The sequence below is a fragment of the Lissotriton helveticus genome, chromosome 7 (assembly GCF_964261635.1).
Source record: "Lissotriton helveticus chromosome 7, aLisHel1.1, whole genome shotgun sequence".
NCBI lineage: Eukaryota > Metazoa > Chordata > Amphibia > Caudata > Salamandridae > Lissotriton > Lissotriton helveticus.
The window spans coordinates 72,547,524-72,572,872 of NC_136068.1; the positions used below are offsets into that span (position 1 = coordinate 72,547,524).

Here is a 25,349-nt window from a genome sequence, read left to right on the forward strand (position 1 = left end):
AATACAAACAAAAGGGTGCGCACTTGAACCAAGAACTTAGGCCTACCAGAACTGACAAATGTATCGATACCCGAACTGAACAGAATGATTATCGTAACCAGAATAACCAGTGATAATCTTACAGAACTGAACTGAACTGAGAACTAAAAGGATTATCCAAACAGGAGCAACCCTCACAAAATACTTAACTGAGGCACTGAAGACGTCACCAAGGAGAAACCCGTCACGTCTCGCCGTACTAAGGACTGCACCTCGGGTCCAAGACAGGGCGACGGTCAAGGCAACGGACCACTGCAGCCGTCTGAACGGGAACCCTCGTGGAAGAGAACGTCGGGCCACTTTTGCGATATGCCGGGATCGATGAAGTGGGGCGCCTCCCTTTGAAATCTTCACACGAAGCTCCTCGAACTCTTCAGGCTTTTGGACCGGTACCGAATGACGTCGCCCCACGTTGGGCGCCAATTGGAGTTCTGGACTTTTTGGTTCCGTCCAGAGGTGTCAGGGACAACACCCGAAGACCCCGGAGTTCAACCTGTCTCGGTGCACAAACAAACAGAAACACGGGCTTCTCGATGGTGGCGTCAAAGACCAAAGGTTTATTACTGCAGGGACACAGAAATCACAGAAACTGCACAGGGGCAGTGTCTAGGAGCCTGTTCGATTTGTACAAAGAGGGTTGTTCCTTATATACTGAATATTCTGCTCGGGGCAAATTCTTTACATGTTACCACAGTTCTAAACATTCGTGTCTTAAACAATAAATATTTGGTGTTGCACAGGAATCGTCAACAGTATCTGATGTCAAAACATTACGAATGAGGGGTTCCCACTATTCCATCATAATCCCATGTCAATTTCTCATTCAAGACCCGGACCGCCTCATCGTAAATTTCGTTACCTCCCCCTAATAAAGGCCCAGAAGGAAAGGAGCAGAGCCAGGTGTAGAAGATAGAAAGACAGGATAAGAGATGTTTGTGGGTCGTAAATGGGCATGGTTACCAGCTTCGGCCGCCTAATCATGATCAGGCCAACGAACACAAGAACCAGTATAGCAGGACTGGCCTCAGGCTGGGGAGGCAGTTCTTGCCGAGTCATGCTGCCACAGCGTTGCTGGCCTAAGGTGCACGTGTCCCTTGCAAGGTGGATTGCCGGGTAAAGCCTACGTGTCCTTAGATGAAAAAGAGGTCATTGCGTGTCCATTGACTATGTGAGGGCAAGGAATACAAAATGGCTTCCGTGTTCTAAGATGGATGCCATGGGTAGAACAGAAATGTGTTTGTAACTGGAGTGCTCCTGCTCGTAGCATAGCGAAAACACCAGGATATACTAAATGGATCATTTGCGGTTCACTGATACCAAAATTATGTATTTACGACAATGTTAAAAACACGGACAAAATCGTCACGGAACCTCATGGTGACGAGAAGTCACAGATATGGTGACGAGGAGACACAGGTATGGTGACGAGAAGACACAGGTATGGTGATGAGGAGACAGGTATGGTGATGAAGATAGACAGATATGGTGACGAGGAGTCACTGTTACGATGATGGAGAGACGCATCTGTAGGTTAGGCAGACACATACACAGTGACATGGTTATTTGGAGACACAGATATAGGAATGCAGAGAGATGCAGGTAGATTGCAGCACAGATACAGTCGATGAGAGGCAATGTGATCAGGAAGACAGTGGGAATTGAAGGCACAGGGATAGTGAAATCTAGAAATTGATGGGCACTGGGGTAGAGAAACAGACCACCATGACAGAGAGACATGGTAACTTTAGTGATTGAAACTTGGAGGTACCTGAAACTCTGGGACTTGGAGACAACAGGAGAGGGATATAGCAGGATTTGGACAAGCTGGGACCAGTAGATAACAGGGAATGAAGACACCTGAAGAGAGAAATACAGACACTGGGAGGAAGAGACATATGTATTGGGAACACAGCACAGAACCATAACAATCGAAAAAAGACACCAACACAGACACTGGGAATGAAAGACTCAAACAAAATCCAGGGATGAAACAACAAAACTTAAACACAGACAATGTGAAGGGAAGACACAAACACAGACACAGAAATGGCAAAACATTAACACAGAGACTGAGAAAGTAAGACAAAGAGAGACACAGAGATGGAAAAAAACACTGAAGCAGACCCTGGGAATGTAAGACAAACACAGATAATAGAAACAGCAGACACAAAGAGAAGTGCAACAGACACAAACACCTGCAAAGGAAATAACATACATCTATATAAAACTTTATAAAAAAAAAATAAAAAAAACATACATAAAAAGAGATAAAATGGCAGACACAAAATCATATGGAATGACTGACACAGAGAAGGGAGGTGGCTCCTCACTGATCACAATGTGGTCTGCAGGATACCCTCGACTCATGCGTAAATGCCCTTTTTGTTACCAGTCCAAACCAATGGCAGCATGTGCCCTACACAAATGCCAAGTACCACAATATAAGATAACATGAAATAGAGCTGGTGAAAAGATGTCTATTTGCTTTATAGAAATCTGCAAACCAGGACTTTAGGACACCCTTTGCACTGTGCATCTGTATTGTCGCCCCAAGACATTATTGTTGGCATGCCAGGCTTTCTGATCTCAGGGTCTGCAGGGGCACCATCCATGAGTGATCTAGTTGGGGGCTAAAGAAACTTTAGCTTTCATGTTTACAATGGCATCTCAGATCATTCACAATGCAATAGGTTTTTCAAAATGGAGTCAGACAGGAGTCCTTTCTGTTTCAGGGAACCATCAAGGTAAAAGGATTGACCCCTTTCTATATCTTTTCCCCTCTTCCACACTAGGAGAGATCTGCGGGTTCCGGGTGCACGGACAGGGGGTGCCCTTCGAGGCGGTGATCTTGGATAAGTCAACGGGCGAGGGCCTTATTCGTGCCAAGGAACCAGTGGACTGCGAAGTACAGAAGGAGCACACCTTCACCATTCAGGCCTACGACTGCGGCGAGAGCCCCGACGGAGCCAATTCCAAGAAATCCCACAAGTAAGGAATAGGTGGGAAAAGAACAAAATGTCTTACACGTCCACACATGTCACATAAGTCTGCCAAGCAGCCAGAGAGAGAAAAACTGTTCTCAGCACCCTTCTTGGAAGATATTCAGAACCCAATCATAGTAATCCCTGAGTTTAAGCAAAAGTGCTCTTAATACATAATCCATCTACAAAGTACACTTCAGTGGGTTTATTTAGAAGGGAAGGCTGGAGTTCCCAAGTCAATTGAAACACAATCTAGACAATTATTCAAAAGACACATATTTAGTATTAATTTGTGAAGCTAGGCAGTCACACAAAAATGAACATTGGACGCAAAATCTACATAACAATATAGGTGTAGAGGGGCAGGGCAGTACTTATATGGTGAACTTGTGTCTGATGGGAATAACACTTAGCTTGCTTGGGGCACTCAGACAGAGAAAGTCCTATTTCTTGTATAGCTGTTGACAGATTCAACCAAACCTAGGGTGCTGGGCAGCCCCATGAATTTGGGGATTTCTGTGGTGGAGCAGAGGTGTCAGTCTCTCCCCCTGTACTAGAACTGCCCCCCTGGAGTCTACTCACTCCTCAGGAACCTGAACAATTCCCACCCAAGTTGGGAGTTAAAGGCTGAGTGGGCAGTGTTGTCTTCTACACCTGAGGTATAGCCGCCATCTTGGATGTTAGATCGCTCCAAGGGGAAGGGTTGCTCTTGTGGTACAACCAAAGCCGAGGCAAGGCACCATGAGCCTCCATCTTGGCTCTCTGCTCTCAGCCTATAGAGAAGGGCTTACTGACGTAGCGCAGCCACCATGCCTTCAAGGGGAGGGTACAGACAGAGCCCCTTGTGTACATTATTACAGATGCATCCAGACTGAAGGATAGTATATTTATTTTATTTTATTTTAAAAGTTTTATGTAGCGCTGGCAAGACCCGGAGGTATCAGAGCACTTTACATGAGGATCAGTGAGTTACAGGTTACATAGTTACATCAATTAAATCAAAGAATCACGGAGGGGGAGGGAAGGAAATACAATGGGGAAACGAGAAAAACAATGTCAGATGACCGGCTGGGTAGCACTGGCGTAACGAAAATTGAGGGGGCCTCCCTGCACGGTACGAAGAGGGCCCCCCTCCAGGCTCAATCAGGGGCTCTCTGGCCAGAGTGCAGTGCCGAGGTGGCCCCCTGGAGCTTGGGGCCGCCGCAACACAGGGCCTGTGGGGGCCTGTGTTACACCCCTGCTGGGTAGGTGACGGCCGAGGGGGTGAAGGGCCAGACTCCTCTATAGCTGCATATGACAGCTCCACCGGGCATCAGCCAAGGTTGCTCGTGCACCGAGGTAAGTACAAACAAGTTTTGGTATCCGACCAGATAGTGGGGTATTGGCATACATATCATACCAGGCAGAAGTTTAATAGATACCCCCTACTGCAGACCATATTAAATGGTAGCATTGCTCTTGTGTTTCTAGGTTTGTCATTTCACTAGATCCCAACAGCGCGCTTGAGTGTTATGTTTAAACTACATTCATACTTGCAGCCCAAGGCTTTGGAAATTCTCATGTGCTAATCCTTGTTCACGGCACTAGGTGCAGCCGCACCACTTCATGGCATACACACCAAGATGTGCAAACACACTGTGACTCTACCATTGAGATTCCGCCCAGTATGTCAAACCCCAATTACCGACCATTTCAAGTTACCGGGCACAAAATGGAAAATGATATGCTGGATCAGAATTTACCCGGTGCATTTGTACTTGTTTGCCTGATTCTAGTCTGTGGGCCCGATTCACAGAACTAACTTAAGACAAAATCCTAAACTTACTACTTTTGGTATTCACAGAAGTTAGGATTTTGTCTTAAGTTTGTCTTAAAACAGACTTAAGACAAAATCCTAACTTCTGTGAATACCAAAAGTAGTAAGTTTAGGATTTTATCTTAAGTTAGTTCTGTGAATCGGGCCCTTTGTTCCTCACACATTTTAGGTAAAAGGAAATGTGTTCACTGAGAAGGTAATAGCTTTACCTAGTTTGCTCCTGGAACTGGTAAAGTTGGAAAAGGATGGGGTGGTGCCCCCCCCCTCTTCTGGGATACCGCACCACTTGGCTTAGAATGGGGCCAGTTTCAGATTACTAAAGAGGAAAAGTAGACACCGGCCTACAGGCCCCACTCCTTTTAGGGGCCCTCGACAACAGATCAAAATAATATTGATTTGATCTTGAAAGAAAATTACAAACAAGCTTTCTTAAATATTGTTTTCCAAAAGATAGAAAACAATGAATCAACTCAAAGTAATTGAAACTTTACATTAAAGACTCTATAGAGAAAATACTGTATTAATGTAATGTACCCATTAACAACTTAAAGCAATATAAACCAGAGGCATCAGAATCACAGAACAGTTTGTCTCTTAAAACCTCATCTTCTGGCAGCTGGCAGTTTGTAAAAGAATATGGTGCATTGGATATTAGGAGATAATTTGCGAGGAGGGGGCCTGAAATTTCAACTGCCTAGGGGCATTCACAGGGTTTAATCCGGCATTGAGTGGGGCCCTCCAATCATGGCTCCATCACACCTCATGTTTTGGCCTTAGATGATTCTCTTCCTCTTCTAATTCCTCAGTTTATCTTTGATTCTGCCACTGACTCTCTGTTTGCCTTTAGATGTTCACCCTCTATGCTGTTGAGCCTCATTGTAATTGCAACTCTACCACCTATTGATCATGTAACCTCAGGTGTTTCCCTTTGCTGTCTTGTGCCTCGCCTGGCTTCTAGCCTATCATAGATGTCCTTGCATGTTTGTGAGTACCTGCCCTTACGTGATACTCTTTTACTCCTACAGAGCCACAGTCCACGTACGAGTGAACGACGTGAACGAGTTTGCGCCAGTGTTTGTGGAGAAGTCCTATCATGTGGCGGTGACAGAGGGGAAACTGTACGGGCGGGTCCTGAAGGTGAAAGCCATCGACGGGGACTGCTCGCCCCAGTACAGCCAGATCTGCTACTATGAAATCCTGACCCCCAATGTGCCCTTCGACATTGACAACGACGGTAAGTCCTTCCCCAGCATCCTTCTGCATTGGACCCACCTGGAAAACAACACACCAAGCCCAGTGTCCTCCCCTATAGGACAACTGTACTACTGAATATTAATCCCCAGAATATCATGGTACAAGAATATCGAGGACAGAATATCGAAAGGTAGCTGCATACAGGGAAGTATCGGTTTACAATTCGTAACTCCACACCTACATTTCTGGAAGATATATGTAACACGTAGGTACATATATTTGTGGTTAGGTATGGAAAATTCAGATTTCCTTACCTGTCGATATTTCTTTTTTCGATATTTTGACGTGAATATAGTGTTTCACATTGATATTCTGGGGATGATGCTTAGAGATCACCTCCCATAAAACGCCATACCTATCTCTAGAGACACCTATACAATAAGGTAAAGTGCACTTGTGAACTCTTTCAACACCACCCATCCGACAGGCCTGCCACAGGTATACCATGGAACCCTGTGCCCCGACTCATAGACACCACGCAACCTATGTGATCTTATACTAAATAGCACAAGGTCTTTGAACAGCCCCCCTACCGATGAACGCCACACATGTATTGCAAACATCCCTTTGTCTCCATATATGGTATGCTGCATGCCTCCTAGAATGGCCCACACAGGCCTCTCTTTGATTGCACTGTAATGTGTTGTAGCATTTCTACAGTACTTTCCTACCCCTTGACAAGGCCTCAGCGCTCTTTCTGGTGGTCCATCGTCAGAGAGGATGTTTGTTGAGGTGTGGAAAAGGTGTGACTTGTAGTCTTGGGGTAATTTTTAGTTATTTTAGTAGAATTCAAGATATCAGTTGATGATTTCTATCTCTATGAGAGCATTCTCCAGAGCTTGCATATCTTCAAGGAGGAGGAGTTCCCACCAGTGAAGGAATTGTGGTGGGGGCCTATTCAGGAGAGCAAATCCCAACCACTGGAGATGCCCCACACCAATCCACCGGTATGTGTAGTCCACCCAAGGAGTGACAGAACTCTAGCCATTGTGGGCACCGGTAAGACATCTGTAGCACTATCAGGAGTCCACCCAAGTAGTGACAACAATACCAACCTCTGGAGGCACCACTAAGCCACCAGTACATGTTTTAAGATGAAAACCACATCAAAGGTTCCTCATTGCAGGGTCAGCAATGGAAATCAGTGTAAATAGAAATAGCCATCTTTGGAATCCCTAAAGTGATAGCAAGCTACCACTCTGTTTGGATTACAGACACCTGCAGGAGGAAAGGGTTAGGATAAGAAAAAGGGAGGTTGGGAGAAAGCGACCAAAGGCAGACGGCCAAAAGGGCAAGGGGTCTAACACTAGCCTCTTCAGGCTCTAGCTGGTCCAAACTGGGAAGAGACCACAGGAGGATACTCTTCTTAGATGCCCAGGCTGGATGTCAATCCAGATATTAACCCCTTCCATGCTGATGACGGCCCCCAGCCGTCATGCACTACGGGGCTCGCATGCTGATGACGGCTGGGGGCCGTCATAACCCCGCCCGTTCGCGATTCTGCCGCACAGGCGCAGAATCGCGGCCGCATGGAAGGGGTTAAAGAAGGCGATCCAATGGAAGGAACCAAGGGGTCAAGGCACTGCAGCTTGTTTCATTTCTTGTTTATTGTGTCCTCATGGTCCTTTCTTCTCTTTTGACCTGTATTTATTCTTTCTTGAGTGTGTTTAATTTTATCTCTTATTTTTATCCTTATTTTCCTGAATTAATAGTTCTCTCCTTTCATTTTATATCATATCTTGCTAAATGTTGGAGAAATATGAGCCTTTCTTAGAAGATTGTCTATCTAATTTGTAATACGCTTTCTCTCTTGCTAGTTCTTCCTCCCATGTTTGTACGTTTATTTTTCTAGCTTCTAACATTTATTCTCCCTGTTCTCTGCGCTCTCTGTTTTTCCTTGTCACCTTTTGCCATCTCCAGGGAACATTAAGAACACACAGAAACTGGATTACAGAGGTGAAGCCCTGTACAAGTTCACCGTGACGGCCTATGACTGTGGCAAAAAACGTGCCTCGGATGATGCAGAAGTGGAGGTACAGGTGAAACCAACCTGCAAACCCTCTTGGCAAGGTAAGGGACAGCTCTATTCTTCTTAAATGTTCTTGACTTTCCGGATAATGGGAATCCCCTGATTTATGGTTGTAGTTCACAAACAATTTACATATCTTTGTTTGAGCAGTGGGAGGCTGAAACTCCATCCATCATTGCAGGTCGAATTCTCATTCTTCAATTAAACCTAATGGTGGTGTTTTGTCTTGCTTCCTTATCCACCTGGCTAGGCTGGAATAAGCGCATTGAGTACGCCCCTGGTTCAGGAAGCATGCCTCTGTTCCCCGGCATACGCCTTGAGACTTGCGAAGAGCCACTCTGGAATATTCAGGCCACGGTGGAGCTGCAGACCAATCACGTGGCCAAGGGCTGCGACCGAGACAACTACTCTGAGAGATCCCTCCGCAAGCTATGTGGTAGGTTGAGTGTGTTGAGGTTAGGTGGGGCTTGTTCTCTTATTCTCTGTGTTTGTTTGTATTCCCTCTCCTCTATACCTCTACCCTCAGCATAACTGCTTATTCTCTCCCCTCCTCCCACTGTACCCTCGCCGCCTCCTCTTCATCATTTCTCATCCTTTTCATCCATAGGGGCTTCCAATAGAGAGGTTGACCTCCTCCCCACCACAGGCCCACACTACAACTGGACGTCTGGCCTGTCGGTCCACTACAGCCAGGACAGCAGCGTGATCTACTGGTTCAACGGGACCCAGTCCACGCTTGTGCCCCCCGGGGTGGTGCAGGAGGGCCTCAGCGACCACTTCACACTGTCCCTGTGGATGAAGCACGCTGTCAGTCCCATCAAGCCGAAGAAGGAAGAGGAGACCATTATCTGCAATACCATTAAAAACGGTGAGCCAGGCCGGATGCTTCTGACTGTAGAATGCATGTGACCAAGGTACATAGCTGCCTGAGTGTGGAAGGCATGTGTCCCAGGGACATAGCTGCCTGAGTGTGGAATGCATGTGTCCCAGGGACATAGCTGCCTGAGTCTGGAATGCATGTGTCCCAGGGACATAACTGCTTGAGTGTAGATTGCATGTGTCTCAGGGACAAAGCTGTTTGAGTGTGGAATGCATGTGTCCCAGGGACATAGTTGTTTGAGTGTGGAAGGCATGTGTCCCAGGGACATAGCTGCTTGAGTGTGGAATGCATGTGTCCCAGGGACATAGTTGTTTGAGTGTAGAATGCATGTGTCCCAGGGACATGGCTGCTTGAGTGTAGAATGCATGTGTCCCAGGGACATAGTTGCTTGAGTGTAGAATGCATGTGTCCCAGGGACATGGCTGCTTGAGTGTGGAACGCATGTGTCCCAGGGACATAGTTGCTTGAGTGTAGAATGCATGTGTCCCAGGGACATGGCTGCTTGAGTGTGGAACGCATGCGTCCCAGGGACATAGCTGCTTGAGTGTAGAATGCATGTGTCCCAGGGACATAGTTGCTTGAGTGTAGAATGCATGTGTCCCACGGATATAGCTGCTTGAGTAAGCTATATACTTGTTTGGATTTACCTATATATGTTTGATGTCAATGCATGGATAGACATGTTTGGATTCATTATGCATCCATATGTGTATATTCTCTTCCTAAAAATCAAGGAAGCAATCTTTAAAGTTTGATCACCTAATAACCCAAGTAAACACCCAACCTTACTCCGTCACTGCCTTTTGTACATAATGTGACCAAGATGTTAGGAGGGGGCTGAAGACTGTGTGCTACTGGGCTTTGCAGGGTGGGTGTCACTGAGCTAGGAAGGGTAGAAGCATGTTAGGGAGTTTTTCTCAGAATTAGAAAACAGTAAACATGGGAAGTAGTGTGGTTACTCCTTTGCCTCATTGTTATGGCAAAGGAAACTTGGGGCCTATGTTATTTCACTTCAGGAATTTGGCAAAATGAAGAAATACCACTGGCTATACATTGTTTGCTACATTGAGTAAGAGCAGCAGGGTATCTGCATTTGCATATACCATGGTTTGATAAGCGGTCATACACTGGTTGGAATTTAGTGTAGGTTTTGGAGGATAGTGATAATATGGTTGGTTTTATTGGAGCCCTTTACATTTGTGTGGTTGTTTAGAGAGGTTCTTTAACAGGATTGGTTTGGTTTGAAAGGATCAGATGAGCAGGAAAGCCCATTGATGCAAAGGGAGATTTTGATAGACTTTTTGTATAAAATTGTCCTCTCTTCGGCTACATTTATGTCAAAGTTTTCACATTGTTGTGTGTGATTTCTGCAGCCTACAAAGAGTAGTCGTTGTAGAAGTTTGATTGTGACCTCAAAAAAAAAAGACATTCAATTGGGGTGTGATTTATCAGCTTGTACCTAAACTTCCCATATAGGCCACAAATTCTCGGCGTGGTGGCCCCAGAATTTGGGGATGACGCCCACGCCTTGTACACAGGCAAAGAATCTGGCAGTGTGGCTCGATACCAACCTGTCCTTTGACTATTAAACCAGGCGAGTGGCAGGCGCCTGCTTTGGGGTCTTGAAGGTCCTGCGGAAAACATTGGACCTACTGCCTACAGCAGCCAGGAAAACTATGATTCATGCTTTGGTGACTTCGCGCCTGGATTACTGTAACATTCTCTATCTGGGCGCGACGACCAAATGTATGCTCAGACTTCAGGGAGTACAGAATGCGGCAGCCCGATTAATCCTTATGCGCCCAAGAAGGTCGTCTGCGAGGGCAGCAAGGGCTGCACTACACTGGAATGCTCTCCCGGTGGGCCTCCGGATGGAGGTCCAGGAGAGCTGTTTTAGGAAAAACCTAAAAACGTACCTCTTACCTCGAGACAAGTAGGGTGTCAGAGGAGGGTAGCAGAATCTTGAGCGACGTCACAGCGGGGGACACACTGGTCTTAAGTGTAACCATTGCGCTTTACAAATGTGTTTATTATTATTATTATTATTAAATTCTAGGCAGCCAATTTGATGAGATCCCTGAAAAAGGTTCTCTGACAAATCCTTTGTAGGCAGTGTTCAGCATTGAGGAAAATGGCTTTGATGTTCCACGTTTTCTGAGATAACACATGATGTTGCATAAGGAGAGGTGATTGGGATTTGGTGAACTGAGTTGTGTGGGCATTGCAGCTGTTGTTGGTGTAGGGCAACCTTTGCACTGAGACATCCAGACTGCATTATTAAATGGTAGCTGTCTATTGGCACATAATTGGAAGGTTAAGTATGGTGGATGCTTAGAGGGAGAGAAATTCCAGCAATTAGGCATTTCAGTGTTCCTGGGCTTGCAATATACTTGCTCAGGTGTGTGTGTGTGTGTGTGTGTGTGTGCGTGTGTGTGTGTGTGTGTGTACTATTTATTTGAAGGTGTGATTTATCCGTTCGGTTGTGCGACCTACTACTTGTATGATTTCTGAAGACCACCAAGGCTATCAAAGACGGTATTCTTGGGTGGTCGATTTATTTGAGATCTTAACATCTCTCTGATTGCTATCAATGTGCAAAGTACTCATGTGATCTTAATAGCATGGTTCAATTTGCTATATCCTGCCAGAGGACAGCTACTCACACTACTCCCTGGCTGTCCACGGATGCCGCATCTCCTTCCTGTACTGGTCACTGGTGGACAGTGCACGTCCAGTCAAGTTCCTCTGGAAGCTGGAGCAGGTATGGTACAAGGCCTCTATGTATCTGGGTTCATTCTCTAATCTCCTTGACTACCAGGGTTTCATTTCTCTAGACCTTTCCCATATACAACTGCTCTTCCTCTCTACTACCCTATATCTACCAAGGATGTATCCTTCTCTCCTCTTCCTATGACATTGTCTTCTCTTTCTTCCCCCTTATTAACTTTGGCATTCTGTCTCTCTTCTAATCCACCACATTTTCTTATCTCCTTCTCCTTTTTTACTAAATACCTTTTCTTTCATTCCAAGTACCATTCCCACTTCTCCTCCATTTATCTACTAAAGGTCTTCTTTAGATCAAAGTGCTTCTAGGACATCTATCATAAATTCTTCCTGTTTCGCACACTCATTTAAAGGTGTAGGAAACTTTGTGGCATATTATCAAGCCCAATTTTGCCACTTTAGCAGCCATTTTCGGCCAAAAAGCGGCAATTTAATTATTGCTCTATTATGAAGGACACGCTAACGTGTGTTTCCTTGAGTTAGCAGCCGTCTTTTCAACACTTTGCATGTCAGCGATATATATCGCTAATGACATGCAAAGTGGGCGTTTCTCCCTAAACCTACATAGAAACAGTCGCAGACACAACTACTCACTATTTACAATGCGGCCCCAGACCCGCGACGCGATAAAAAAAGTTGTGCTAAGCGGGGTTATCGCAGGATTTTAACACCTGCTTTATTCTTGACTTAACCATCATTTGCCTGGGAGGTGGATTCAATGGTTGAGTGCGCACTTGCCTATTCGCAAGCCGTTCAGTAGCGATGTACAATTAGCGCTGCATTTCCAACGTTATTGCCGGTTATCGCCATCTATCGCAGGATTTTACATCGCCTGGGAGCTAAGCGTTGCTGATACGCCGCTAACACAGGGATGTATTCCAGCGATAGACGGCGATACTAAAAAACGCGCTAGGCGCGTTTAGCGATAATTATCGCTTGTCCTTGTTAATATGCCCCTAAGTCTTTCATGTTGGAGCTGCTGCTGGAAAAGACATAGAAAATGCCCTCTACCCCTTCCATCTACCAGTGAGGATGACATTGAAGAGACAACATCTCTAACATCATTTTCTAATTTAGTGGACTTTAAACTTGCCTAAATAATCAAAAATTCTCTGCATACTTGGAAAAAAATCCCACAGCGTTGTGTAATTGAGTTTCTGTTTCTAAAAAACAAAACAAATTGCTGACTGCTCCACCATGCCACATTAGCATGGCAGGCCAGCCTTCAATCGTTTCATTATGAAAAGTGCTCCCGTCATGTTGGCAGAAGAAACTTCAGCAAAAATGACTCACAAACAAGCAGCAAACCACAGATTAGGGAGACTAGGGGCCCGATGTAGGTAATCCTCATTTACCGACTCTAAAATACCGAATTTTACTGATTCGGTATTCTAGATTCGGTAAATGAGATGTAGCTAAAAATTCGGTATTTTTTACCGAATCGGTAGGATTCGGTAATTACCGCATCGGTATTTACCGATTCGGTAATTGCCATTGATTCCTATGGGCCTTGAGGCCCATAGGAATCAATGTCAATTATCGAATCGGTAAATACCGATTCGGTAAAAATACCGATTTGTCAAGGGGAACAGGGTGTCACTTTGACACCCTGTTGCACCCCTGATTTTGGCTTGTGTGGTATGTGTGTCACATGGCACAGGTGTACATGCACAGATGTGCATGTACACAGGTATTCGTTATTTACCACCAAATAGTATTTGGTGGTAAATAACGAATCGGTAATGGCCTGTGACCCTGTTTAAAGTGCCACCTACATCTGGATTTACCGATTCGGTAACTTTACCGATTCGGTATTTTACCGAATCGGTAAATTAACCAAATCGGTAAAATTAAGGCCACCTACATGTCAAATCCCAAATACCGGTCGGTAATGGCCGAAATCGTCCGTTACCGACCGGTATTTGGCGACCTACATCTGGCCCGAAATGCGGTGTTGTTGCAGGTCTGCTCAACAACAAATCATATCATAAGATTCCTTCCCTTCACTGTCATCTTATCTAACAAGACTTGGGGCCAGATGTAGGTAGGGTTTTACCGGTCGGTAACGGCCGAATTCGGCCGTTACCGACCGGTAAAAGGAATTTGAGATGTAGGGGGCAGAATCGGTAATTTTACCGTTCTGTAATTTACCGATCTGTAATTTTACAGAATCTGTAAATATACCGGTCGGTAAATTTACAGAACGGTAAAATTACAGATTCTGTAAAATCGATATGTAGGTGGGACTCTGATGAGTCCCACAAGGCCTAAGAAATCGGTATTTTACCATCAAATTCAATTTGATGGTGAAATACCGATTCAGGTGAGCATGCAAATGTGTGCATGCACACCTGTGCCATATGACAGGCAGACCTGCCCTTAGGGCAGGTATGCCTGCCATATGGCCCCCGAACCTTTTTTGGGGGTGCTAGAGGGTGTCAAAGTGACACCCCCTGCACCCTTGCCAAAAATCTGTATTTACCGATCGGTAAATACCGACCTGTAATGCCCCATTCATTCCTATGGGCTTCAAAGCCCATAGGAATGAATGGAGCATTACAGGTCGGTATTTACCGAATCGGTAAATACCGACTTTTAAAGAATCGGTAAATCCACATCTGGATTTACCTACATCTCGGTACATCTATTTTACCGACTCTTAAATACCGAATCGGTAAAATTCGGTATTTAAGTGTCGGTAAAATAGATTTACCTACATCTGGCCCTAAATCTATTATTATTACTTATAACTGTTTCTTGGCTCTTTCTCTCCTCTCTGTCCTGTATACCAAAGGTGATTATCTCCTTCCCCTCCTTTCTTTATCTATATATCAAGGTTCCCTCTTTCTCTTTTATGTGCCAAGGTTTCCTGTGTCCTCCTTATCTCCCAATGTTCTTTTTCCTTTTATCTGTCAATTATCCTATTTTACCCCATTCTCCTCCCTTATCTATCAATGCCCTGTCTCTCTCTTCTCCTGCTCCTTTGTACCTACCAGTAGTCAAAGTCTCTTCTCCTTACCTACCAAATTCCACCTCTTTATCTACCAGGGCTCCTTGTCTTATAAAGGTTCCTACTCTCACTCTCGCCTTTTTATCCTTACTTACCACCGGCCTTCTATTCTGTGTTACTCATTATTGATCTTGCTTCTCCTTCTTACCTACTAGTGTTAATTGTCTACCTTTTCTGTTACCAGCCAAGGTTTCTTATGTCTCGTCCTCCCTTTTTTGCCGTCCTTGTGAGTTTTCAACTTCAATCTCATAGTACCTGCTCTTTTTCAATTTAGTCTATTATTATTCTCAACCTCTATTAGTTCATCTAGCATCCTTTCCTACATCCTTTTTTCTTTACTCTGTACTTGCTTCTCATCCATCCATCTTTTCATTCTCTTCCACCCTTTTTTTCTTTTTTCTTGCTTCCTTCTTTTCTCCAGCATTACTATTTAATGCATGTACGTTCTGCTCCCCTACACCTTCCTTTTTCACTACCCTTTCTTCCCTTCCTCTTTTATAACCTTATCAGTGCCCTATTCCCTGATTAACCCTCTTTTCTCATTACATATTTCTTTGTTTATCAAACTTCCTTTTTCCCTTCTCACCTTCTCCGTCACATGCTTCCCAAGTCTTAAGAATTAGCGATGATGAAAAAGCTTTATTCGAGTTATACACTCATAAAAGCACACACATATAAAATTGCACATTTAAAAAACTCTAAACATACATTAACACTTGATTTCTAGATTAAAATACACAGTATAGACACATAAAATATTCACCAAAAAGTTAATATAAGCTTTCTCGTAAGGTACATGAGCTAAATGCAAGTTAAAAAGCAGAATCGCCCACAATGTGGACCATAACCAAAGTTAAACAATCAAAACTTGTTACGTGCATTTAGCAACATATTATAACTAAAATTCATAATTATCTCCCTCAAAATATTTAGCAGTGCAATTCATACGGACATATAAGCAAAAAAACGAGTTTCAAAGCCTATTCGGAGATAGGAACCTCCGCCTTATGGACCAGGCCCACCCCAGGTATTTTGCCGTTCCTATTACTATAGGCAATTCGGTCGAGGAACAAATAATTCTCAGCCCCTCGACACCACTTAAGACACCAAGGTTCCTGCAAACAGGTGCCAGCCACAGTTTTCTTGGATTTACATAGGCCTCACACAGGAATAGAAAATGTGCTATACTTTCATTGGGGGCGCCACATGTCGGGCAACGCGAGCTACTATTGGATCCCCAGTTAGACGTCAATGACCTCAGGGGGAGTGAACCTGCCCTTAGCTGGAAAAATAATTTCCTGTCTAGTGGAACCGTTAAGGTGTCCCAATACAGTTCTAGTGCAGGTCTTGTTTTAATTTCCATAAACCTACCCCCCATAGATTCTGGGGTCGCACTCCTCCAAAACTTCTGGTCAATGTGATCCCAATATATAGCTTTTATAGTTGTTTTGCTAGGGAATACTTCCCCAGAGGGATTTTCCCACAGTTTGGATAGGCCGAGCTCGGCAAGAACGTCCCTGAGCTTTTTTAGCCATGTAATTTTATGGAAAACATCTGATTTAACTAGGGCAGAAAACCCCTCGGCATAGTGTCTAATTTCTGGGGTCGTCCACAACCGTCTCCAGTAAAGGATAGGCCTTAAGCGGGCACGATCACTGAGCGATCTTCTTCCTAAATCCAGGCCTAGTGGTATTCGCGGGGTACTTTGGGGAAGACTAGTTATCCCTCTCAAGAACCTGTTCTCAGATCTTTGGAGCGTATCAAACCTCTCAAAGCCCCAGACTTCAGCTCCGTAAAGGGCTGCGCCCAAGGCTTTGGCGTCGTATACCATGAGAACAGGTTTAATGGGCCTGGTTTTAGATTTTGCTTGTTCCACTCGAAGCGCTCCCGAAATCTGCTGATGTTTCAAAACCGCCTTCTCGATATGTCTTGTCCAACCAATTTTACTTGATATCTCCACCCCTAGGTAAGTAAAAACATTTACTACCTCTAGTCTAATACTGTTCAGAGATACCCTAGGTTGGACTTGACGCTTTTGCCCAAAGACCATCAGCTTAGTTTTGTTTACATTGACTTCAAGACCCCGTTCCTTACAAAACATATCGAATATATTCAAGGCTCGCTGGAGTCCTACCGGGGTTTTGGACACAATCAGGGTATCGTCGGCGAACATCAGGATCGGAACCCTGATGCCCGCCAGCGAAGGTGCGTCGACCCTCGCATCCAACATCCTATCGACAATACCATTGATGAACAAGGAGAACAGCAGGGGTGCCATGGCACAACCCTGACGTACCCCCCGCTCAACGGGGAAATTGATGGAAGATTCCCCGTTCCTTCCCCACTGGACTTTAGCGAAGTTGCTTTCGTGGAGACGCATTATTAATGTGAGTAGTTCGAGTGGAACCCCTATGTTGCTCAAAACACCCCACAGCTTGCTCCTGGGCACCAGATCGAAGGCAGCCCTCAGATCTACAAATGCTACATAAAGGCTGCCTTCACCAAGGAGTACAGTCCCCCACCGTAGCATAGTGAAGCGAAAGATTTGGTCGACCGTGCTGGTTGCACGTCTAAATCCTGCCTGGTAGGGGGATAAGGCATTGTTTTCATCTACCCAGGACATAAGTTTGTCGACCACCATCTTACCCACCACTTTCTGGATAGTGGCCAGCAAACTTATGGGTCTATAATTTGCCGGTAGCGACCGATCGCCTTTCTTAAAGATCGGAATTATAATTGCCCCCTTCCAGACATCCGGGATTTTTGCCCCTTTTGCAAGGGCATTTCCGAGCACAGTCGCATATTTTGCCCACCGAACCTTATCATGCTTGAAGATGTCTGAGGGAATTCCATCCAGCCCTGGAGCTTTCCCCCCCCCGCAGTAATGAAATTACGAGTTCTGCATCTTTAGTTGAGAATAGGTCTCCCTTGGAAAATACCACAGGGATTGGTTCAATGTCCATTATATCCCTATTCTCCGCATACTGGGGTTGGAAATACTCAACCCATGAAGCTTCGTTAACATTATTATCGGGGTTGTTTGGCGTACCACCTCTGCCCCATTTCATAATTTTCCAAAAGAGTCTTGAGTCTTTTTGTCCAGAGGCCTCAAGTAACTCCTCCCAATATTCCTCGTCCCACAGCTTCTTAGCCTTGCGAATATTCTCCTTATATTGTTTCCTAGCAGTGCTAATCAAAGCCTTATCCCTGCTTTTGATTGCCCTGCCCAACTCCAATCTAGTTGCCCTGCACTGCTTGTTAAACCACCTTGCCAGTTTGATAGGTGGATTTCTATTTGCCTTAACAGATTTGATAAAATACGGTCTTATCAAAAGAAAGAATGCGTCGTGGATGTCTGCTATTAAAGAGGAACCCGGTATTACAGGGTATACTGATTCCATGGCTATAATAGCATTATCCACCTCCAGATTAATGTGCTCTATAGTGGCTAAATTGGCCAACACATTTGGCCATTTCACCCTTCTTGAATCGTTTGCTATAACAGGTACAATTTCGCTACCTGACACTAGGTGGACAGGCGCAGCCCTCCACCATGAGTGGGTAACACTGAGTGGGTTGTGATCACTTTCTATTCTCGCCACTATCTCCATATCACCCAGGCCACACCATAGCTCCAGACTACAAATGACATAGTCGATCCTACTCTTACTATGCCCATTGTCGAATGAGCAATTTCCTCCTAGGTCACTTTTTGTCCTGCCATTAAGGGCCCTCAAGCCATATTCCAGACATAACGAATTCAACAAAAGTACATCCTTGGTCCAGCGCTTCACTGGTGGTAGGTTTAGGGTTGGTACGCCCCATAAAGCATCCTCCTCTTGGCCTATAGGATGTTCAGTATTTTCCAAAGGCTCGAAAGTCCTATTCAGGTCACCTGCCACAACCACTCTATTACCAAGAGAGTTGGATTCAAGGGAGGTTGATAGAACATCGAGGGTGGGGGAATTCCCAGCACTTATCCCCCTAGCATAAATGTTATAGATATCTATCACACCGCCCTGTCCTAGTGTAACCCTCAGTAATTGTATATCCTTACAGCCTAGATCAATAACTTTTATTTTAACTTGGGAATTCTGCTTAACCCAGGCTGTTAAGCCTCCCGCAGGCCTGCCCCTAGGACCCCGAGTTGCTGGTATACAAAAATTTAAATAACCTGGCAGGTAGATTGGATCACAAGCCCATGTTTCCTGAAATAGGCACATTTCAAACCCATTAACAAAATCTAACCAATCTTGAGACAACAATCTGGAGGCCAAACCTGCTATGTTCCATGAAAAAAACCTCCCCGTAGTATCGTCTTTGCCTGTCCCCCTTTCGGTAACTACCATGACCGGTGAATTAGTCAAGATCTCACAGTCACCGCCCTCTCCCATAGCAATATTTACACATTTGGCCACATTGACGTCATTTGTACCAAAGCAGAAATGCGGACCAGGATCACCCCCCCAATCGTCCTGGCTAACCCTATTGCCCTCCCTCATACTTCCACAATCCCTATCTGGGACCCCTTCTACTAAATTACAGATTGCATCCCCCTTAGGTAACAAAGTTGACTCCACAACAATTTCCCTGTCCATTTGGACAACTGAGTCAAAGAGTTCAACTGGATTCCGTCAGCATCCCCATCTCATGTACCCTGCTCCACCATCAAAGTTATATACCTGGTTATAACCATCATGTGAACGCGAGAAGGGGGCAGGGAAAGAGCTGGCCTCTACCCAAGGAGGCCGACTAGTTCTCAGTGACTCATTCCCCCCCGGATAAGATGACACAGATCTAGGATAGAAAAAAGTCAAATCCACAACGCCAATCCCACCAATACTAATATTACATCCAGGTTTCGTGATTAACCCTACTACCCTTGGGTCTTGGAAGTTAATTATAGTACACTCACCCCCCTGCTTTTTCAGAGTGTTCCCAATCCAATTGACCCTTCTAACCCCAATGATCAGGCCGTCCACATCTCCTGGCAGGGGTCTATTGACCCGCAGCCAATGCATGGCTTTATTTTTTAACATATCATATGTTTCCCTTTGACCATCCGGTAGGGGTGGGACGTTGGTAAGAATGGCCACATATGGATAAGAATCAGGGGTAAGTTGAACCGGGGGAATCCGATTTAAGGGTTTGTTAACATATGGTTTTGGTAGGCAGCGTTCTGGGGCAGCAAGACTCGAGGGAGCACTATTTCCCACAGCCATACTAGCATTATTTCCACCGGCTGTGGGGTTACCATTCCTTACATAACCGCCCCTGTTTACTATCTGAGAGACAGGCGGCCCATTTAATCCATCAACATTCTTACCTAGATTTTTATCTGTGTCTATTAGTGTACCCTGGTCACGGTCCATAGTAGTTGGTAAAAGGGAACTATTTTTATTAGCCACGGGGGCACAGTTTTTAATGCCATCCTTAGTACTTTTGGCCGTTGCGCTAATACAGCTGGTGTTAGTTCGCCCAGAGCAACTATTATTTACAGGAGGTAGGGGTACTGCTATATTTTTTTTGTTCTGTCCCTGTTTCTGCTGAGTAGGTGCCCCACTCACTATTGGGGGAGTCAATTCAGCCACCATGACACCTAAATCCTGCTCGGCTAGCTTATTTTTTGGCCCATTCTCTCCCAATTTATTATGGGACTTAATTAGTGATTTTACTGAAAAAAAGTTATCTAAGCTAGCCTGCTCAAGGTGATCTAATTGTTTTGCTAACTTCTCAAGTCTAGTCTCAAGGGGATTTATGAGGGAGCGCATTCGTTTTTCCAGATCCAATAGATATTCCGGATGAAGCCTCATTTGCCCAGGGGCTGCTATGGTAATGGGGTTTATTTCTATTGCTGGTGATGCTGGAATCATTGGGTTTTCTGCGTCTAATAGGCCAACCAATTCCTCCCCCATTATTACCCCACTAGGATTTTCGGCTGGGACATGAATTATGGGTGTTTTAATGGCCAGCTTCCTGACCTTCCTTGCTGGATTTGGGACTAAGGATTTTTTTATAGTTGTGGCCCTCTTCCTCTTTGAGCATGTTTTGGGCTTGATAGCATGTGCTTGAACACCTGCTTTTGGTATGGCGTTTTGCCCTCTTGGTGCTATATTAGAACCATTTAAATGCTCTGATGATAAGGTGGTAACCACTGTGTCTACAGGAGAGGTACCCAGTGGCTCATTAGATACAGATATATCATACAGTGTATCTTGTGTAAGTGGCAGTACTGTAGAAGATAGCGGGGTGACCAAAGCAGGGAAACTTTGTCCTATGTGTTTTTCAAGGGGATTTTTCATCAGCTCGATCGATAGCCTTCGCCCGGCGCGTCTTTCCGCCAGAGCAATCTCCCTATCGATATCTTGGGGCAGACGTTTAAAATACGAGTCTAGGGGCCCCATGACCGCCGTATCAGCCTCACCCATGGAGGTCTGTAAGGCAGAGGTATTTAAGGTATTCGCCATAGTGCACACCCCCCTGCTATCCTCAAGTGACTAGATGATCCTGGTGAACACTGGACAAATAAATTATATCCAAACACGAGTCTGTAGATCTTAAGGGGGTGGCCCCGCCCGGCCTCCTGCGGCCCCGGACGGCCACAGACGGTCCCGCCCTTGTCCCGGGCTTCTCCCGGCACTCCCGCGCGCTCCCGCGCAGCGGGGATGCAAGGAGCGTTATATGGAATATGAGCACAAGTAGGTGGAATGGTGGGAGGGGTCGGGGAGAGCGGCCCAGGTGTAGCTAGTCAGGCAGGCGGGCGCTCCTGGGATATGCAGTCCCAGTTGAGCGCGCGCACTCGCTCGCAGCCCCGGCAAATGTACTTCCCTCGATGTCCCCTTTGCAAAGTCAGCAGGCGACACTCCAAACGCAGCGGGACCCGCGGAGCGGGTTCCGCAAGAAGTAGGCTGGTAGCACGAAAATCCAGGCAGGTCAGAGCAAAATGCAGCAAGGCGTCCCCTAAGAATTAGCATAATTATAGGTATATAAATGAATTGGGAAACAGGCAGGCTTCGAGTTTGTTTCCAAAGGAAAGATCACAAACAACTGTAATGTGTTTTGGGACGGAAAACACATGTATTTTCATAGCATGACATTGCATAGAAGTGTTGGATTAAAAATGGTCTGTTCTATTAGTTGGTACAACTCTCCCAGTAACCCTTACTTCCTAAAGCGTCTTATTGGTTAAAGCGGGGGATATTTATTTAAGGAAATTAAATCATACATTATGAAACAAAGAAATACAATAGCTTCTGCAATTACAAAAAAAGCTTGATTAAGTAACCTTGAACTTGTAACAAAAACATGCCCTTTCCTACAGCGAGCAGAACAAATTATTATTCATTTGTATAATACAGCCCATGGAAGAGGCTAATTTTCATTGATTTTCTGAAATATACAAAGACTCATCATGCACATGGAAAGCTCAAACACCTCAAATAAACTTGCAGTTTTCTGCAGTATTCCATAAATTATTGTCAATGAGGCCTGGTGTAGCCTAGTTATGCTAACTGAAGCATGCCTAAATTAACCATTATATTTTATTAAAGGAAAACTTTTTTAAAACATCGTCTGACAAAAATCTAGTGTCCAGGACATCACCTTCAAAAATATCTCCCCTGTGGAATCGATAAAAGAAAGTCTACAGTGGAGAAATATTTTTTATGAATGTAAATGTAATTGATATTTAGGCCAAAATAGACATGCCCAATCATATTTTTGGTGTAGCTAGTCTGATGTACAACCAATGGAAAAATACCTTGGCAAAGCCAGCTCTCATGAGCCACAATTTCAGTATACTCACCTAATCTCACTCTTGCACTTACATTCCTATGTATGTGCTTCAGAAACACAATAAAGGCCTGATCCACACTCATTGTTTCACGATTTAACCAACATTTGGTACTTTTATCTCAGTCACCATATGAAGACCCATGAAAGCTAAATGGAGGGAGTACTTGGAGTATGTACTATACCTGTTGATCAATAAATATAGGGGAAGGCATTGATCCGAGACACACCCGGAAGCCATATTGGTATTTACCTAGGATACCCTTGTATTGTACCCAGGACTGGGTTCTTTTCATCAGGGTGCACCTAATAACCTTAATGATAAACTCAATAGGACAAATGGGCAGATAGCATCCAATGTCTCCCTTATCACACTGTTTTTAAAATTGAAGCTATAACTAACTGTGACCCGGTCTCAGCATTTAACAAATTTAGAACAACAGGGGCCATTAGTCGGTGTCATATTTAAAATGATGTGTTGAGATGCGTTTAGGGCCAAATACCTTCCACTAAAGGCTGTTTCTTAAGGTATCCACTTATAATGAAATACAGATTTTTCTCAAATTTGCACTCTAAAACCCTCAATCTTCTTTAGCTTTATAAATTCTAGAGAAGCTCTTTCCATAGGAGTCTGCTGCTATAAGCATGTTTAACGCTGAACAGCAGTATTTTGGGGTGTTGGAAACATTAACTAAATTTAAAAAATGTAACTAAATTCCAGAAATTTGCAGAATTTTCTGGAACAAGCATTTCATAATTCACCCCATACCTTCTTTCTAGGTATATAAAAACCATGTTCTTTTCCCCTTGCTTACCCTATCCACATCAGAAACTGTAGACACAATAAAATTATGTGTCTTTGATATCAGCTGGTTGACTTATCCTTTTAATAGACAAAAAGAGAAGACATAGAAGGTACAAAAGCCCCACAATTTAGGGATATCATCTGGAAGCATTGCATTGCATTGCCTACTTTTTGGGAACATTTTGAGAATGTGTCCACGCTGTCCTAATATTGTTTGCATCTGATGCCATGCCATTTATTGTCGCTTTAGATGGCTCTTCAAGGTTTTTACATTTGCTCCTGAATGTCTCTAGTAATAGTTTTCAAAATATAGTGGGCCTATTTCCATTTTCTCCTCCTTTTCCCCTAGATATTTTCCTCCATCTCAGTCCATGCCTCTTCCACTCTCTCATTGAATGTTTGTTGTTTCTTCCATATATCCTGCCTTCTAGGTTTGCGACGATGAATGGCACCACTACGCCTTGAACCTGGAATTCCCGACAGTGACTCTGTTCGTGGATGGCGTGTCCTACGACCCAGCACTCATTCATGACAACGGCATGCTTCGTCCTCCCAGGCACGAGACCAGGTTGATGATTGGAGCCTGCTGGACAGGTGAATATCTTAACGGATATCTTCGTATGGCACCACCTGCAGTGATTCATTTTTAAAACAATAAGTGCCAGTGCTCTCGTCAGGAGGCCACTGCAGCTTGCACCACACATTGCCCCTGCCGTCGCTACCAATGATGGTAACTACACAACTACTAACTACCACACTCCTACAAATGTGGCAATTCGGACTATTTCAGGTCCTCAAAGCTATAAAAATGGCTTGGGTGTCAGGTAATAGTTATTTATAATGTATACTAAATTAATAATAAACTGTTGTTTTAGTAGCCAGACAGCGCCACCTTGTGGCAGACTGTCACAAGCGCTAGTGTTGACAATTAAGTGCCGGTGTTGAGCACCAGAAACCACTGGCTTAAATTAAGCACTGACAACCTGTCATATCAGGGCTTTTGTTGTGTGGTCACAAAGCATGGGCTGGCAAAGCTGTGATGAAAACAAAGAAATTCATGTATGGTAAGGTGAAGGGCTCCACAGTGAAAAATGCCAATGTCTGCGGGAAACAGGCCATGTCAAGCGTGCAGGTCATTTTCAGTGAGTTTGCCACTTCCCTGAATGTTAGATGGTTACTTCCTGTGACCTGGCCACTGCCTGGACTATTTACCGGTCTCTTCCTTTGAGCAGATCACTCACCTGGGTGACAGCGGGTCACTTCCTGTAAGCAGTCTACTCCTCTGAATGCGAGTGGTTAACTTCTTATCAGACACTACTTCACGCCAGCATGTCACTCTCTGTGAGCAGGCCAAGCCCATTAATGTAAGTCATGGTTGTCATTTAGTGGTTGCCAGGGGTCGCAGCTGCCGCTAGTAACCCCTGATTCTTCTTTTGCGACCCTGTCTTCAGATGTGACAAAATCAGTGCCAAGAACACCGGGCAGCTTGCTCTAATGGTCTTCGAAAATCCAGTCTCCTTGTTTGCTGCCCATTTATTTTTAAATTAAACTAAAAGTGAATAATATTATATTATTCACTATTATTTTAATTTAAAAAAATGGAGTACAAGAGGTGGAACTGGACCTTCAGAGGGTGCTGAGGTAAGTAAGTAAAAAAAATGCTTTTCAAGGTATGTTGTGTTCCAGCTTGCGGGTGAGAGTGTTTTTGTGTGAGAGTCCATCCATATGTGTGAGCATATGTGTATGTGTATGAAAGTGAGTGAGAGTCAGTGACAGGTGGTGAGAATGTGTAAGATTGTGTGTCAATGAATATGAGTGAGTAAGAGTGAGGGAGAATGAGTGAGTAAAAGCAAACGTGACTAAAAGCGACTGCAAGTGAGAATGCATAAATATGAAGGCGTGTTCGGGAGTTTTAGAGTGTGAGTAAACATGAGTGGAATGAGTGTAACTGTGAGTGGGA

At 44.6% G+C, this 25,349-nt stretch overlaps 1 protein-coding gene across 1 annotated transcript in view; it reads left to right on the plus strand.

Annotated features, from left to right (window-relative positions):
* Window positions 1–25,349, plus strand: part of CLSTN3 (calsyntenin 3) — a 179,616-nt gene that overhangs the window by 95,442 nt on the left and 58,825 nt on the right. Inside the window, exons 3-9 of the mRNA XM_078651483.1 lie at window positions 2,832–3,027; window positions 5,862–6,070; window positions 8,011–8,160; window positions 8,370–8,555; window positions 8,727–8,987; window positions 11,648–11,760; window positions 23,821–23,983. Coding sequence (XP_078507609.1) covers window positions 2,832–3,027; window positions 5,862–6,070; window positions 8,011–8,160; window positions 8,370–8,555; window positions 8,727–8,987; window positions 11,648–11,760; window positions 23,821–23,983 — 1,278 coding nt within the window. The remainder of the gene's footprint in view (window positions 1–2,831; window positions 3,028–5,861; window positions 6,071–8,010; window positions 8,161–8,369; window positions 8,556–8,726; window positions 8,988–11,647; window positions 11,761–23,820; window positions 23,984–25,349) is intronic.